The 18,731-nt window shown below is 41.7% G+C and overlaps 1 protein-coding gene across 1 annotated transcript in view; it reads right to left on the bottom strand.

Moving 5' to 3' along the window:
- Positions 1-354: 354 nt before the first annotated feature.
- The window catches only part of CMYA5 (cardiomyopathy associated 5), a 91,488-nt gene continuing 73,111 nt past the window's right edge, over positions 355-18,731 (bottom strand). The window contains exons 10-13 of the mRNA XM_042942114.1: positions 9,442-9,575; positions 8,074-8,173; positions 5,801-5,974; positions 355-1,150 (exon numbers count right to left, since the gene is read on the bottom strand). Of these exons, the coding sequence (XP_042798048.1) occupies positions 904-1,150; positions 5,801-5,974; positions 8,074-8,173; positions 9,442-9,575 (655 nt within the window). The 3' untranslated portion in view covers positions 355-903. The remainder of the gene's footprint in view (positions 1,151-5,800; positions 5,975-8,073; positions 8,174-9,441; positions 9,576-18,731) is intronic.

The following is an 18,731-nucleotide window of genomic DNA, read 5'->3' as shown; positions in this document are numbered from 1 at the left end:
ACATTATTGAAAACAAGAGCAATCATCTCAAAATGCCTTCTAGATTTATCAACTTGGCACACATATTTTAGGAAGATTTCAAGAGATTTCAATATAGTATCTAAAAATGACCAACTATTTCATTTTGGCAAAAAGAGATTCCCAGCTTCCTGTAGTTGACTGTAACTATGGGATAAAAGTGTTCAGATTTTAAAAGACGCATGTAAAATTCTTATGTGAAAGTTAGTCGTGACACAACCCACTGAAGCGTGATGGTCATTTACTCGGCCGTCTGTCCCAGTCCAGAGATGCAGGGCTCATAAGTTATATATAATAAGTTCATATAACAGGTTTTGTTTTATAGACTCTAGCCATTTATTTAGCAAATGGAAATTTCTAATACCTAGCTCTTGTCTACATTTAAAATTTCAGGGAAAAGAGACTTATGTCCTACAGTACATATTATTACAAAAGAGTTCGTTATCAGCTGTGAACAATTAAAACTCCTTCTCTAATGATTAGAATCCAACATCCGTTAATGGAGTGAGGTGACATCTTTCTTATGGAAAAAGCCCATGTTTCTTGTCAGAGAAGGATATCCTGTCTGTCCATCACGGATAAAACAGGTGGAAGACCACTTCTCTATTCTGGTGCCCAGATCAGGTATAAATTCTTTTAATTTAGGGGAGAACGCAAACATACATAAAGCAAAGGGTAGAAGTTGTTTTTCCATCGTCTTTACTCAAACGCTACCTAGAAAGTCAACGTTTCCTTGGTGGTTTTGCTCGCGTGCTGATCACTGTGCATGTAGCTATCATTAGTGCGAATGTATGGGAGACGTTTTGAATATATAGCACCCAAGGGAAAGAACAATAGACCCCCAAAATTTGAATTATTCTTCTTGCAAACTCTGAAAGCCAACAATCACTTGTGCCTTGCAGAATCTGGGGGCTCAATCCCCAGGTGCAAAGTACATTTTCCAGGTTTCTCCAGGGCAAAGGCAGGGTGAACACCCTCATTAAACCTGTGCCTGATGATGAAGAGCAACTGTCCACTTTCAGCATTAATGAAGAGAAGCCTCTGGTTATTGTAGTCCAACAGAATGCCCACCCTGGCGGGATGCTCAGTCACATGCACATCGCTCACAATGCCACTGTAGAAGAATGTATATCTGAAATGAAACAGAATGGGGAATTAAAAACTGGAAATCTTGAAAGACCATGGTGAAGAAGATCACTTGGTGATAACTAATTTTTCAGTTATTAATTTCACTACACAATAATGAGTTGCAATAATGTTATCCCAATTCCTTTAACCAGATCCCTCCTAGATGCTAAAATGCATAGCTCATCTCAATAGACAAACACTTTTAATAATTTTGCTCCTTCTACATTAGGAGGCGGTCCCAGAATAACCAGCATATGCCTCCCTTGTGATTTTTCTCAACATTCTAATTCTTTCCCAGCTGCCCACATGTTTTAACTACCGCATTCATGGTGTGTCATTCTTTTGAATAAAACTCCTTTGAGGCTGCCATGTATTTTTAAAAGTACTGCAGGCTTGCCTTCCATAAAATGTATTACTTCTACAGCTTAAAAAATTTTTAAGTAACTTACATAAGGGCCTTTATGAAGTTTAAGAAAAATTTCATTATTTTTGCCCAACTTCATCCTTTGTATATGCCCCCCCCTGCCCCAGACCAACTTTCCTTTTTGTCTTCTGAATGTTTCTTGCAGGCTTGCAGCTCAGGTGTGTTGCCTCTAATTTCTCTCTTCAATTCAAGTAAATTCAACTCAACAAGTATTCACTGGGCATGTCTGTGAGTCCAGCACTTTACTAGGCCCTCTGGGGGCTACGAAGGACCACAGAGTACTGTTCTTGCCCTTGGGGAACCCAGACCCTCCTGACCAGGGAGGAAAACTCTGTTGATCACTTAAAAGTGGGCTATGGGTGAGGCTCCGTCTCAGGGCAGAGATTGGTAAAGTGTTTATAAACACATTTAATGGACCTGTTTGGTTGTGAAAGGACAGGTCCAAGAGCAGGCTAGGAAGGGGAAATCGCTCAACAGAAGAGGCTAAATTGCTCTGGGCAAAAAGTAACCCAAGTTTGGTGTTTTCTCCTGGGAGTCTTAGAAGCAGAGGCTGGGGCCCTGAAAGTGGGAGAAGGGAAAAAATGAGACAGAAGCGATGAGGGAAAGATCAGTGGGGATGGTCTGAGGAGTGGAAACACAGTGGCACTGGTGTGGCAGAGAAAGCCAAGGACCCTTAAGGCCTATGACGTCAGTGTTAAGGGCCCAGAAGCTTGAGTACAGGTGTGTTTTGGGAATGGGAAGCTAGCAACTTCCCTGCAGAATAAACACCATGTGAGACGGCAGAGGTTCGCGGGGATGTGAAAGTAAGCAAGGCGTACACAGTGATAAAGGACCTTTTCAATGTCTTGCCAATGAGAGATCTCACAGAACAATAAGAAGCTCAGGAAGCCCTGGAAGCCACAGAGAAAACCAAGGTTGCAAGTGGCAGTGACTGGGAACAGCAGTGTAGGCTGGGACTCTTACAGAAGGCTTTGGGAGCAGATGAGCTCATATTCAGCAAAAAGGAACAGTTGGAACTGGACATAGGTGGGAAAGAGGAAGGGGATCCAACCAGCAGGGACAGCAGAAGCAATGACGAGGTGGCAGAATAAGCCCATTCGTCATAGAGAACAGCACCATCTGTCCAACAGGTTCGGAGAGGACATGTGAGTGACTGTGAGGATACAACATGAATAAGTAAAGTCAGGGGCCAGGAACTAGACCTGCCCTGTCCATCACAATTGCCACTAGCCACATGTGGCCACTTAAATTAAAATTAAAATGATATAAAATTCAATGTCCAATTCTGCAGTCCTCGTAGCCATATTTCAAGTGTTCAAAAGCCATCTGTGACACCATTTTTCTATCTTCATAGAATTTTTGATTGCACACCACTGGTCTAGAGAGTTCTGAATGCCCTACTGAGCTATTTTCCCCAAGTCATGCTTAGAAGGCCCCTGGTGCTCACAGGCCCAGCCCCATCAGTCCCTGAGCTAGTCCCCACCATAGAGGCCAAGGAGGGAGAGACATTCCTCAAAGCCTTGGCTCCACCAGTTCTGCAGGGCCTGGAATCTGCCCTGCCCTGCCCTGCTTCCACCTCCATTTCCTATCCAGCATATCGGTTCCTTCTCTAGCCTCCACTCTGGCCTGAAACCAAGACTGTCTAACTGGAGCTCTCTTCCCTGCCCAGCTTTTGCCTGCCCCTTCTTGGGACTGCTGGTGTCTTTCGAACAAAGATCGAAACTTGATTCTAGATACCCGTGTAACTCTGGAACTGCTCTACTGGGGCCCCCACGTCCCGGTGGGCCTACCTCTGTGAATCTCACTACTGGCCAAGACTGAGTCCAGCCCCTTTTGGTCGTGATGGTTTACTCCCCTTGGGTCTCCTCATCCTTCCCCCTTCCTGGTCATATTATTCCTGGATTCCTGTCTTGACTGTGGTCCCATCTACAAACTGTAGATGTTTGTAGATTTTTGAGCAAAAACACAAGGGACATGATGGAAATGATATTCTAGAAATATTTGCCAATTGCAACACACAGGATAGTGTGGCATGGGTGCAGACCTCGCCCTGGAAGGTACAGGCATGGTAGCTGTGGTGGAGGAGGTGAAAAGGCTGTGAACTAGGGGAGAAAGTTTAGGAGTGGGCAGGAAGAAGTCCAGTTGATTCTGTGTCCTCAGACCCTCTCCATTTCTCCTTTCCACCTATAATATCTTAAACCTTAGATTCTACCCAAGTAGTATCAAGAATAATACAGTTGGGTTTAAAATCATGAAGCCAGAAAAGTGAAACAGAGAGGGGTCTGCCACAGTGGTTATCACAGTGCCTTAAGGTGGGGTGCTCTATTTGAAACATGAAATGAAGGCACTCAAGGCTTGACCTCTCTGTGCTGTGACCACACAGACAGGCACACTCTTCCTCCCGGAGCCCACAGAGCCTACCCTGGGCCTGAAAGAGCCGAAGACCAAACTTGTTGAACCTGTTGACAAGATACAATTATGTTTTCTAGAGTCTAGAAATTTGTTACTGGAGGCTAATCTATGGTTTTGGGGTTTCAAAGATTCAAGTGTTGGGGCGCCTGGGTGGCTCAGTTAGTGAAGCATCTGACTCTTGATTTCAGCTCAGGTCATGATTTCACAATTAGTTAAGTTCAAGCCCTGCATCAGGGTCCCGTGCTGACCCTGCAGAGCCTGCTTGAGATCTCTCTCTCTCTGTGCCCCTCCCTAGCTCATGTTCTCTCTCTCTCTCTTTCAAAATAAATAAACTTTTTTTTTAAAATGTTAAAAAATAAATAAATAAAAAGATTCAAGTGCCTAAGGAAATTTTCATGAAATCAATATCTGGTTCATGAAATCAATATCTGGTTCCAGCTCTAAATCTACTCATTATAATTTCTGGGTTTGAGAGATTTTAAACTCCAGGCAGGGGCTAGGCCCTTAAGCATTGCACAGCAATGAACATCAATTATCATAATTGCTCTGACTTGATGAAATGTGACTTTAAATAGCTCTTGGAGATAGTGTCCTTATGAACCATGTCAGAAAATCAAACTCTGTCAAATAGGATACAGGGAGGAATGTGCAGCCAGAGATATGCAAAATCCCAATCTGTGGGCCTTTTTCTGGGAACTTGTGAGCACTGAAGGCTTCCTTTTTAAAGCATTACATTTGAATAATGCCTCACATTTTCCTGATACTTTACAATTTCAAGACTCTCCCCTGTACCTGACTTCATGTGATCCTCACAACCCAAAAATGTAGCAGACCAGGCATCCCTGTCCCCTGACAAGATAGATGAGGTCTATTAGGTATGCTCAAAGGGTTCACTGACTCCTGGTGAGTAGCCAACAGGAGGCTAATCAAGGATGGGGCCAGGACTAAAGTCAGGTTTCTAATAAAGACCACCCTGTGAGCATATTCAGATCATTCCATGCTTGCCTCATCTCTCTGAGACTAACACAGGTTATGGTGTATACATAGTAAACAACCAAACAAAACTACAACTAATACAGTTAGCAAACTTTTTCTGTAAAGGGCCACATAGTAAATATTTTAGGCTTTGGGGGTCACTGGTTGCTGTTATGACTAGTCAGCTCTGCCATTGACATGCAAAAGTAGCCACAGACAATACGTAAACGAATGAGCATGACTGTATTCCAATAATACTATCAGTAAAATTTTACAAAAACAGGCAGTGGTCCTATTTGACCTATAGGCTATAGTTTGCCAATTCCTGATATGGACCAATGAGAGGGTTATCGGGGACTCACTTCTTTTCTCACTCCTGTTGATTCCTCTGGGGAGGAAGCTTTTTAGTACTACCCTTGTCACCTCCTCCACCCTCAGGTGAGTTTAGAAGGAGAAATTGGCCATGCGTGGCATAGAGGTCTCTCCTCACTATCTTTGGAGAATGAGCTTACTGATGAAACATACTTCCTTTTTTGTTTCTCCAGGGGCGAACTCTGCCATGCAGGGTGGGGAAGGTGGCATGGCTGGGTGAAATCTATTAATAGGGTTCAATGTAAGAAATCTCCTTTCCCTCAGGTATGAATCACATTCACTAAAGTTGGCTTCCTCAGTAATCAGACTAACAGTTTAGTCTTCATATGTTTGACTCTTTTGTTTTCTTTCTTTGTCGGCTCAGACTTGGACAGGGAAGTAGGATACTATTTGTTAGGTGCCTCAGAGACCTCTGCCTACACATTAACTCATGACACTTTGACCAAGAAGGGAAGCAAGGCTCCAGCTTACCTCTGTGGCTCAGAGCAGTGCATGTACCACGAAGTCTCCCCTTGTCCCAGGGTACCAGCCTGCACAGCTGAACGGGAGCAGATGCCAAGTCGGTAAGCTGGGCAGTCTGTGACTGTGGTTTCCCAGTAATGCTGGCCACAAGCAGGCAGCTCCTCACCCAGCACTGAGGGGATTCTGCAGACAAAGTGGATCACTTAAGCCTAGCACAGGTATCACCAGCTTTGATCTCCTAAACATCCACATTCACACAGTTGCACACAGTTTAGGCAGGATTCTATCCTTGGAAACTGCTGGAATTTGACTAGAGACATTTGTTGTCCATTGTGCCCCCAACTTTGAGCTCATTGCCACAGAACTGCACAAATTTTCAACATGCATTCAACACATTTCTGCTGCCACATACACCATGCATGTATAGTATACTGCATCTCTTGAAGGAGCTAAGAGCCAGGAAATAATTAGAATAATGGCAGGGAAAAAAAAAAAGACATGGCACCATCTCTGTTTTCAGGGAGAGTGAGGAAATACAAGGGAGGAAGGTGGGGAGGTCCAAGAGAACATAACTTGCAAAGTTTTTTTCCAAAACATCAAGAGAAGACGAAGAAAAGGAGGAGAACGTAGGGGAGGAGTCTCCAAAATCTTCTTTAACAATGAGTTCCAGTGTTTGCTGACCTTACTGGGCACAGAGACCAAATGAGGTGCAGCTCTTAAATGGCAAGACAGCCGGTGAGGGCCAGAGCAGAGTGTAGAACTGATCAGGAGTGATGAGTGTGCTTTGTAGAAGCTGTGGTCAACAGTCTTTGGGACTCTGGCCTCTTTGGATTGTAGTAGGGGCACCTGAGAGGTTGTTGAAAGGTCTCCTTTTGTCTCACCTTAGCTATTTTTGTAACAGGCACCGTAAAATGAACCCAAGCACTTTCAACTGCTGATGGGTGACCTTGTTTGCATGAAGTACTCAATCCTCCTTTGAAATGGCTGAGACAGCAAGGAAGCATTTTTAATTTAAGCAGTGTTAATATTCAGTCAGCACCCTCTCCTTTTTAACAGATGAGAAAATGATTAATGCAAAGGAATGTATTTCACTTTCTCGTGTCTTTACCCAACAACCTCCTTTCAAAGAGGTGGATACTGACAGGCCCTTGCTCTCTGAGCAAAACCTGGCTGCCTGATATTTATGAGCTAATTTTCAGGTTAATAATAAATAAAGGTCTATGAAATACATTACAGTTACCATCAATTACCATCTATGAACTGTAACCAACTTCCAGTCTATTTCTTTTCTTTTTGATTTTTTGAAAAATCAGAAAAAGAAAAGCCCAATCTATTTCTTAAATCTTTTTTTTCCTCTGAATTCACTTATTTGTGTATTTTTTAGCACCTACAACATTCCAGGCCCCATGCTAGATTCTGGGAATTCAAAGATGCAGAATACAGGGCTGCTCCTTGAGGATTATTCAAGACAGAGTGGCTAACAAACAATCCACCTGCGCTCAGACCTTTTCACAGGTAAGATCAAAGGGCACTGGGGCCCAGAGAAGACTTCCAGGAGCAGCTAGCACTTGAGCTGGGCCATGCGCCGTAGTGAATACGGTGAACAGCAACCAGAAGGGAACACCACACAGGACATTGCTGGCAGCCACCGTGAGGGACTGAGGGCTTGCCGGCAGCCATGTGGGAGGCACATCCATGCGAAGAGCTGCCTGGGTCTCACATGTTTTACACTTTTCAAAAGCCTTCACATACTTTCTCCCATTTGACCATTTGCCCCTCACAATGACCGTGAGAGATCGCAAGCAAATTGCAGATCAGTCTCCCCATGGGGCCCTTGGCTTTTGGCTCTTTAGTACTCCTTTTTCTGGGAGCTCCTGGGTGGGGAGGGACAAGAAAGTCTGAAACTCTGAAAGTCCTCCCTGTGGCCAGAAGCAGAAACTCAACAAAATGTCATTCTCCTCTCTTCAAAACCTGGTCTGCTATTGAAAATAACAGAAGAATTTAGCCTAGACTCTTTTTTTCATTAAATCAGTGATGGTACCTGAAAACAGCCTATGTTTTAAGCAAAACCATCTGTGCTTGTGTTTGCAATACAAATACTGACACTTACTCCAACTTAGGAACTACTGGCACTTTCTCCCTAGTGATGAGCCGTACCCGAACCGTATGGCTGTGCTCGTGATGATATTCGATACTATACTCCCAGGTATGTCCATTAAACCAAGAACATGCGCAGGCAAGGCCACACCAGGGCGACACCCCTCTCAGAACACTCAACTTACTCTGTCAGCCGTCTCCTCTCAGCGAAGCTGATCACTGTCCCATTTGAGGAAATCTGCAGGGCAGGATGAGCCGTTTCTCGCAACAGAAGAAATCGGGTTCCTATTGCAGTTATGAACATAAGATTATAAGATGACCACAATAGTAAGTGCTGTCCCTGGGCCAAGCCCCACATTTCAGACTGCAGTCTCCCTCTCCCCTGACATCAAAATGCCCTGCTCAGTGTCTTGAGATCCACAAGCTGGAAATCTCATCCATGACAAACAAGGCCTGGGTGAGTGCTAATGACCACGTGCCTGCACCTGGTGCTGGGGTGCGCCTCGCATAGTCGAGCTCCCTCTGCTATGCAAATGTGCTCCTCTGGCCAGCAACATCACCTGGAAACTGGCTAGAAATGCAGAAGCTCAGGCCCGTCCTGACCTCCTGAACCAAAATCTGCATTTTCTCAGGCTCCTCGGGAGATTCACGCGCACATGAAAGTCTGAAGATGCACTCGTGTCAGCCGAGGGAGTGGTTCTAACAGTGGAAGATCCAGGCACCATATTAGGACTGGAAGGGAAATATTTCTGGGAAGGCAGCCCTCATGTCCTCTCCTGTAAACATCAGGCTGGCCCTGACCACATCACAAACAAGGCATGTGCACAAGTTTTTGCCGGTTAAGCAAATCACTTGATATACCGCCCTCAATCTTCTGCCATCTTTGGGTCTAGGGTAAGATAAGAAAATGATCACCTTTGCATCTCTCACTTTTCACAATAATTGAGAACAACCAAGTATTTTTTTATTGGCATCATTTGGCTATTTTCTCCAAAATATCATTGAACAGCTTTATCACTTCCTTGAGTTATTCACTCATTTATTCAACAAACATTAATTGGCACAAACTATGTGCTAGGCACCAGAAATAAACAGAAGAATGAGACTGGAAGCTTGCTCATAGAGTTTACAGTGTAATAAAATAAGAATATCCCCATCCCACTGTCCCTAACACACACTTAAAACATGCCCACTAATTATAGCACATTGAGAGCCAAACAAGAATCATCTGGGGGGATTAAAAACACATGTCAGAGCCCATATGCATCTCCAGATCAATCAGATCAGAGTCTCCATGAGTGGGGCCCAACATCGGTCTTTTTTAAGTACCCTGACTGATGGCTGATGGGTAGCCAAGTTGAGAACTTCTTAAACCAGAAATCTAAAAGGAATATCTTGGTCTTTAACCAATGTTGGGTCCTCATGCCAAGAACCTAGTCCAAGAGGTTGGAGCTTTAAGAGGTAGTCTTCTACAGTGTCTTCTCTAGGTGTTAGAAGGAAAGAAATGGAAATGCTTGGAAATAGTTCTCTGTGTGTGTATGAAAAAGAAGTACCTCTGGTGGAAATGAGGGCAGCTTCACTCTGCTCGCTTGCCCCAAATGCATTGATGGCTCTCACGTAGAAAAAGTAATTGTCATTGGGTTGGAGGTTAACTTTCAGCTGGAGTCCTTTAATTCCAGAGAAGGATCTAAACACAAAAGAAAAACTAATTTAAATACCGGGTCACACGCTAAACAACTCATCATATGTCAATCCTGGAGTGACTGAACATTTTTTATTCACAACAAATAACTTATTTTTCCCTTTTGGTGACCACCGAGTTAGCAAGCCCAATTCTACAAAATGTTTATGGTCCACTAAGATTACTTAATCAAATCACTTTTACCTTTGTCAACTTTGTCCAATATATGCCTTCCAGAATGCTCCTGAACTGAACCAAACTTTTTTTTAAAATTCAGAAAACAGACTAATTTTGTGGTTAATGAGTCTGCAAGAATATATTATTTTACCAATTTCTGCCTAAGAGGGCATTTCTGGATTAAGATGATGTTAAGCCAATCTATAATACCACAGATCCTAATATCTAATTAGCAGATCCAGCATAGTGGAAACTTAAGGTGAGTGATGATTTTGTACATGGCCATCATACAAAAGCCAGTCAAGTTATAGAAACAGAAGAGCCCTAAAGAATGCAATACCTTTTAAAAAATATTTTTTTAAGTTTATTTATTTTGAGAGAGAGAGAGTAAGCAGGGAAGGGGCAGAGAGAGAGAGAGAGAGAGAGAGAGAGAGAGAGAGAATCCAAAGCAGGCTCCTCACTGTCAGGTTAGAGCCGGATGCGGGGCTTGTCCCACAACCCTGGGATCATGACTTGAGCTGGTATCAAGAGTCAGACACTTAACCGACTGAGTAGCCTAGGCACCCCTAGAAGACAATATCTTGTAAAGCCAAGTTTAGTCCAAGCAAGAAAAGCAAGTTCTAATTGCCAAATAAAATCCCCAAAGTTTCTGTTTCTAAATCTCCCATGTAGATTAAGATAAAAGGCTGGTAGTGGTATCTAAGTGGCAGCGGGCTTACAACAGCCCAACCATTTAAACACATACAGACTTGCTGGATTTGAACAGAGAGCTCTCAGAACTTGCCGGGGAACTGAAGTAGTTTGTGCCTCTTTTCTATTCTCTTGATCTGCTTGATAGCATGACCCAGAGCATGTATGCAAGTAAATTACACAAGTGCTCTTTTTTTCAGCCTCTATTTGGAGAGGCTTTGGAGAGAGTTACAAGATAGGCTCCTTACTAAGGAATTCCTAATCTGAGTGCTAATGCCAGGCTCTGTTCCCTGGAGATCTTGCCTTTGGATAATGGTCAGCGAAAACAATAGTACAATACCCTTCCTGCTCATTCTCAGAAGAAGGTTTTTTTTGTTGTTTTTTTTTTTAATCCGTTTGCTTGTTTTTGTTTTTCTTTGTGTTTGTTATTAACAAATGTACTACAAAAGTGTTTGAATCAAAGATTTTTTTCAGGTCACTCCTACTTCTGTAGATTTATTTCACTTCTCAGTACCTGCCTTAGAGAACACCATGGAGAATCAGAAGAAGGAAAAAGCATCATTGATTCAAAAAACAAACTAATCAAAAAGTTTTTAAAAGCAGGAAATATGTACAAAGTAACAATGCCCTCCCCCGCCACGTCTAAACGTGAACACCCCCCCCCCCCCCCCCCCCGGTCTTCCTCAGAAAGAAGGGGACAGAGGAGGGGAGCAGACTGGGTCTATTTGTGTACATGCTATTTAGTGCCCTGTCTGGAAGAGACCGCTGGAGACTGCTCAGATGTTATTGGTCGTATTTCAGAACCTACCACCTGACCCAGCCCTCCACAAGCACTATCTTTAGATGCGCAGAGGATCAATGAGCCACATGTTCACAGACAACTAATTATGCTTCAGTTAGTTAATGAAAACCCACGTCCTATGATTAAGAATGTAATTCCTGACTAATATCTAGCATATTATTCTGGGGTGGATGTATTGCTTATCTTATTTGATTTGATGACTAAAGAGATGTTTTAAATGTATGCTAATTATAATAAGCTGTAAAATTATTGTCTCAGTAAGCATACTTGGGCCTGTACTGAATTAACTTCATTCACTCATGAAATAAATGTCTGTCAATCACTTGTGTGCCCAGACCCTGTTACCCTGAAGCCTGAGGGGCATCTAGCAAGACTAGGTGAGGAAATTTTAGTTTCAGAGAAGGGATAGAACATGCTGGCTTCATTTCATAACAATGAGATTGTTAAATACCAAAAATACTGATTTGGGGGAAGTGTTTGCCTTGAAGTTTTAGGAAGTTTGTCAAGGAAAGAATTCCATGTATATAATCAACTGCATCCTATGTCTCACCACTCATTTAAAGAATAAAGGTCTACACGGTATTGAAGTCAGAATATGGGATCAGATCCTGCTTTCAGTATGTGAACAGGTCATGCAGAGTTGATAGATATGCACGATGCCCTCATTGCATCTGTGAAATAAAAGCACTAGGCATGAGCACGAAAATGATGTGAAATGTCATAGCGTTTTATTGGTGACAAGTTGTCATCTTATGCTCCAGCACCAAGAACAAAGCAAAAAATCTCACATACAAATGGTTTATCTCCATGTCTTTTTTACTTGTCTGACCTCATCACTTGAATGCCATAAAATTCCTCATATTAGCTTTCCTTGCTTTGTAGCCAAATAAAAACTTTTTTTTAATGTTTATTTTTTTTTTAGAGAGACAGAGAGAGAGAGAGAGAGAGAGAAAGAGAAACACAGAGTGTGAGCAGGGGAGCAGCAGAGAGAGGGAGACACAGAATCTGAAACAGGCTCCCGGCTCCAAGCTGTCAGCACAGAGCCTGACACAGGGCTCAAACTCACGAACCACATGATCATGACCCAAGCAGAAGTAGGGCGCTTAACCGACTGAACCACCCAGGCCCCACCCAATAAAGACTTAAAAATTTGGAATTTGAAATCTGAAGAGTGGCACTCTTCCACAGATGATAATTTTTTTAATTGCAGAAACAAAAACATCATCACTGCAACCGAACCCACATGATTTATTCAAAGTGTAGTTTGCAGTAGGACCCAGATTCACAGAATATCCAAACTGAGGTAAGTGATTACACAACACATGGAATCACAACAAGTTGTTGGTGCTTAGGTAAGAGGGATGTTAGCCTCATCAGTACTATGACTGATCTATGTGAGAAGTCTAAAGCCAAGAGTAAAATTCAAAAGACAGTAAGAAATGTGAGTCAGATGGCCTCACTCTGGGTCATAAGTGTGGAATTCTCCCTACAAGAGCCATACTACAGTGTAGGGGACAGCTCTCTATGTGCAGTTTTCAGGAATGTGAGGGCAAGGAAGCATCTAGAAACCCTGATGCATCAGCAATTAGCAGATTGCTGGTGGAGCATAAGCATGCCGAGGAGTACAATCCCACCTTTCTGTGCTCAGCAGGTCTTTGAAAGACTTTCAGCTGCTCATCTCTCCACTGGTAGAACAAATGACATTTGTTAAACTCCAGTGCTGTAAAGCAGAGAGAAACTTTCAAGGAGACCCACAGAAGTCCGAAAGGCTGTGGTAAATGAGACTGTTCCCCTCTTCTGTTGTTTCAGAAGGCAAATGAGGGGAAGCCACTGGGAGACAATGTCTGCCCAATATAAGGAAGGCCTTTGTAGCTTGAGACCTTTCACAAGGCAGTCTAAAGTTTGACACAACCTACCATACAGACAATGGGGCAAGAATCATTTTACGTGGGAATTGAAAAGGGTCTTCATGAAGTAAAAAACCATTAGGGACCTACTGCTCAATGAGAAAATACTAAAAGCATTCCTATAAGTTGGAGACATGGACATGAGGTTAAAAAAAGAAGTCATGCAGGGGCAACCTAACCTACCAAGAGTTCTAAATTACAAAACTAAGGTAATGAAAACTGCATGGCACTGGGACATAAATAGATGGATCAATAGAACACGTGACAGATTATAAAGGTCAGGAATGGAGCCAAACACAGGCTCTTAAGTAGATAATAATGTAAGTATTTCAAATCAGAAGGTCAAATGATGGGTTTTCTTCCTCAGACAGCTGGATAGTCATACTGAAAAAATAAAGTTGGATTACTAATTTCACACTTGCTACTGAAATAAATTTCAGGTGATAAAAGATCTAGTTTTTAAAAATGAAATCACTGGATACTAAAAAAAACATGAGAGGATTTTTAAATAGGAGACAAAAACTAAAAGCTATTTTAAAAAGAGATTGATAAATTCAACTAAAATAATATCAAAAGGTATACATGGCATATGCAACATGATTCATCACCACAGAGACATCAGTCAAAACCACAATACATGGCACCTCACACCTGTTAGAATAGCTATTATCAAAAAGATAAGAAGTAACAACCATTGGCAAGAATGTGGAGAAAAGGGAACCCTTGTGTACTGTTGGTGGGAATGCAAAATGGTGCAGCCACTGTGGAAGACAGTACGGAGAGTCCTCAAAAAATTAAAAACAGAGCAACCATATCATCTAGCAATTTCACTGCTGGGTATTTATCCAAAGAATATGAAAACACTAACTTAAAAAGACACCTGCATCCCCATGTTCACTGCAACATTATTTACAATAGCCAAAAAATGGAAACAACCTAAGGGTCCATCAATGGATTAAAGAAGATGTGAGATATTTCTATATCTAGGCCTAGAGACCTATCTCACAATGGAATAATACTCAGCTATAAAAAAGAACAAAATCTTGCCATTTGTAACAACATGGATGGACCTAGAAGGTATAATGCTGAGTGAAACAATGCAAAGTCAGACAAAGACAAATACCATATGATTTCACTTATATGTGGAATCCAAAGAAAAATGAGCAAACAGAACAGAAACAGACTCATAAATACAGAGAACCATCTGGTGGTTGCCAGAGGAGAGAGGGGTGGGGGGATGGGTGATATAGGAGAAGGGGATTAAAAGATACAAACTTCTACTTATAAAATAAGATATGAGGATACAAGGTACAGTATTGGGAATACTGTATGTTAGTACAGTTAATAGTATGTTAATAGTATGTAATAACTTTGTATGCTAAAAGATGATAGCTACATTTATTGTGATCACTTCATAAGGTAGATACATATTAAATCACTATGTCATATGCCTGAACCTAATATAATATTGAATATCAACTACAAATCAATTTAAGAATTATGCATGGCAAAAAACCTTCAAAAGAAATTAGCAACCCATGTTGTAGGTGAGTACTAATGTTCTTTAAAAACCAAAGAACTTCTACAAATCAATAAGGAAAAAACTACAGTCCAACAGGAAAAAAAAAAAATAGGCAAAGGAAATGAATAGTTCACAGGAAAGAAAGTACATGGCTCCAAAACATATGAAATGATGTTCAACCTATTAATAGTAATGCACACTGAAACTTTAATAAGATTCTATCTTCTACCTATCAAGTTGTCAAAGATCAAAAGTTTTATCATACCCTATGCAGGCTAGGATATGAAGAACAAAGCACTCTTTTTGTATGCTTCTAGCCTGTGTATCACAGCCACAACCTCTACGTAAACAGTTTGGTAATATCTATCAAAATCCAAAATGTAAAACCTCTATCCAGTCATTCTATTTCTAAAGAGTTTTTTCAATGTTTATTTATTTTGAGAGAAAGAGAGAGCGAGAGTGTGTGTACCCATGCAGGGGAGGGGCAGAGAGAGAAGGAGAGAGAGAATTCCAAGCAGGCTCCATGCTGTCAGCACAGAGACACATGTGGGGCTCAATCTCACAAACCATGAGATTATGACTTGAGTGAAATCAAGAGTTGGATGCTTAACCAACTGAGCCACCCAGGTAACCCAGTCATTGTATTTCTAGGAATTACAGATATTCTGGTACACGTGTGAAATGATATATGATAAGGTTTTTTCTGCAGCATTGTTTGTGATAGGAAGAAAATGGAAACAACTTAAGTACCTTTCAATTGGTTAAATAAATTAAATTATATTCTTAAACCAGAATATAATGGAATTGTTCTTAAAATTGAGACAGTTCCATATCTATTGGTACAGGATACTCACCAAGAAATATTTTTAAATAAGAAAAGCAAGGGTGGTAGAAATATCTATAGTATGCTACCATTGGTTGCAAAAATATAGAGATGTTTGTATACACACATCTGAAAGGATAAATATGAATCAGGTAAGAGTAGTTGCCTCCAGGGAGAAGAATTGAGTAGGTGACAGATAAATAGAAAGGAGACTTAATTTTCACTGTATCCCTTTGTATCTTTTGAATTTTGTACCATTTGGATATTATCCAAAATTAATTAAATAATTTACTTTTAGAGCTATATTACAAGCTCAGGAGTTGGTTGAATGTGTTTGCAGAACACGTGTTAATTTGAATTTTGTATAGTAGCTTCTCTAGGAATTTGATAATTCAACAATTTGTGTGGGATGGAAGAAAGGAGTGTATGTGTGCTTTAGGGAACCTGAGGGGCTGGTAATACTGAGGAGTGACTGCCTCTGCATTGCCGTGTCTAACACCTAGACTTAGCATGTTTTCTCCCCGGCAGAGGGGGGCGGCATGTGTACAAACAATATGGAGGAATCCAGTGCCATTACTCCTGGAAGCAGCCTACGGATGGTGCTGTCACTGCAGTGCACAACAGATGGCTAAGTACAAATTGTTTGTTAAAAACACAGTGGGTTCTTGCTAGCATTCCTGTTGGCCGCACCAACATTCAGCCAGTCAGTCAACACCATTTCATGTGAACTGTGAACAGAGCACACGGCTGGGCCCTAGGGGACCAGCTAGTAGTGTTTCCCAGACCTGCCCGGACACATTAGACCTTCTGAATTGGAATTTCTTAAGGAGGCCTGTGAATCTAAGCTTTTACAAGCAACCCAGTTGATTTTTATGATCAGTTAGGTTTGGAAAACATACTCATAAGATAGAGTGGGATGAGATGGGATGGGAGGGATAAATAGGAAAAAGAAGAAAAATCCATGAGAACATAAGCAACATTAAATGCAAGAACTAACTTTTGCTGTTGGAAGCCATTTTAAAAACCTAAACTGTATAAACATGGAACTTTCTGTTTTAAGATGAAAAACTTTAGTTAAATCAGGATTAAGAAGAAAATTCTTTATATGTGGATTTTTTTTTAACTTGGTAAAATAAAAATTTTTGAGCAGGACCATTTTTCTTTTGATAAATGAGGACATTATGAGATTCAGTGTTAACTAAACATCACTATTCATAATAGCGTAGGAACACGAGGGCTGAACACTGCCAACCTTGGGACTCAGGCTCTCCTGTAATTAGATTTCTCACAAAAATCTAAGTGAGACAAAGGATTCCAGCAGAAGGATCCTGGATTTTTGTTTTCTCTGTAGTTCCCCTCCAAAGCCTGAATGATAGCATTTCTATTTCAGGCAGAGAAGCCCAGGAGTCTAGTAACATCCATTCCTCTGGATTCTCTAAATTTTCCTTAACCACTTTAAGCCCACATATGTAGACAATTACTTGAGGTCCCTATAGCACCACCCGCCTGGAATGGTGATTTAACATTACATTTTCAGACCTTGTTTAAAAAATGATTACATCGGCAATGTTTTTGCAATTTTTGTAAAACTGCTCTTAAAGACAATCACTATTATCTTGTTCAATAGCCCTTATATAAAGATCTACATGAAAAATTCATCTTAGAGCTGAATGTCAAGAAATATAATTGTCTCTTAGTGAAATGTTATGCTTCCTTTTTATAAAAAGACGAGTTATGTAATCTCTTTCTCCCTCTTGCTGTCTCCCCCTCTCTTGTTTTCACCTTAGCTACCAGGAAGTTCAGATTGAAATTTTATGTTCCATTGAGCTACTGTTCTTAACCTATACTTTCTGATACAATCTCCTCACCCCTGCATGATCTGGCTCTTGTTCTTACATGATTGTTTCTAGTCATTCTATTATGTCTAGGTCTTTTATAGTGAACAACTTGAATCCTTTTGGAAATTGACAGAACATAAGGTAGAAGTGAAGGAACAGTCTGGGTTTTCATTGATTGAGGTTTTACTATACAACCAGGAGGTGTATAGGATTGTAAATGATCAAAGTTAATTAGATTCATTTGGGAAGAAAGATTTCTTTTAGGAAAAGCTAAATGCCAAGAATCCTGGGTAAGGGAGTGGGAATCATCCCATAACTCACTCTCCCAAGTGCTCCTTGCTGAGAGATATTACCTGGGTCAGGAAAACAATACCATGTAAACATTGGCTATTAGCTCTTAAATACTCAATAAATTTTGGTCCGTTCATGTCAATGATCCTCCTATCACCCTGTGAAGCAAGCTTGGAGCAGGAATAACTGCCTCCTCCAGGAGGAGGAAGTCAATGATTTGAAGGTCAAATCATTTGCTGTTGACAATTGGTCATCACCTATCCAGCCGAAAATTTGGTACAAAGTTTTTTTAAAAAGAAAGAAATGCTGGGATTCTTCATATCCTATTCAGGTACTAAGTTCATTAGAAAACTCGATCCTATTTGTCCTTATTATACAGACAGAGTGGCAGCTGTCCCCAGCTAGAAAACCCAACCATGAGAGACAATTCTGTTCCTGCCCCACCATGTGTGGCCCTGAATGCTGGAAGCAGGAGGAACACGAGTTTACAGGCCCAGCACCCAGACCCCAGCTCACCCTGGGGATGCTTCTGGGGAGGGGGACCCAGGGAGGGTTTCTCCACCCTATAGCCACAGCCAGGATGGCAGGGGAAGGGGCAGGAAGTTCACTACCAACTACTTTTGTGGTGTATTGAGTCTCACAGATTTGTCATTCAGTACACAGCTTCTCTCTGCACAGCCCACACAGCTAATCCCTGTACTATATTTCTCTCAGTTTTCCCTCCTCCACCCACAGTTCTGCTGACTTCTCTCCACACAGGAGAGACAGAACAGCTGAGGAAACAGCCGAGCGGTGGAAAATTTTTGAAAGTGTTTTGAGCCCACCCAACCTGAGGAGAGCATTCAAAGAAAAACAGGAAAGGGTGAGTAGGAGCTCCCTCAGCCCCCACACACAAGCCGGGGATTGTCACTCCCGCCCACCGCCCAATCCCAACAGGGGCCGACTGCTGGGACCCAGCCATGATGCCCACACACAAAAATATGCAAATGTGTTTTCTGTGAGGATTACGGAATGGAGGCAATTGCTTGGCTATTTCAGATACCACGTCATGGAACTTGGGGGCTCAGTAGGCTCACTCCATTCAAACACTCACTGTAAGAGTTCGCCAGCAC

Source organism: Panthera leo, chromosome A1 (genome assembly GCF_018350215.1).
Source record: "Panthera leo isolate Ple1 chromosome A1, P.leo_Ple1_pat1.1, whole genome shotgun sequence".
NCBI classification, from domain to species: Eukaryota; Metazoa; Chordata; class Mammalia; order Carnivora; family Felidae; genus Panthera; species Panthera leo.
Note: the sequence above shows the minus strand (reverse complement) of the source record. Positions and strands in the feature narration are given on the sequence as shown.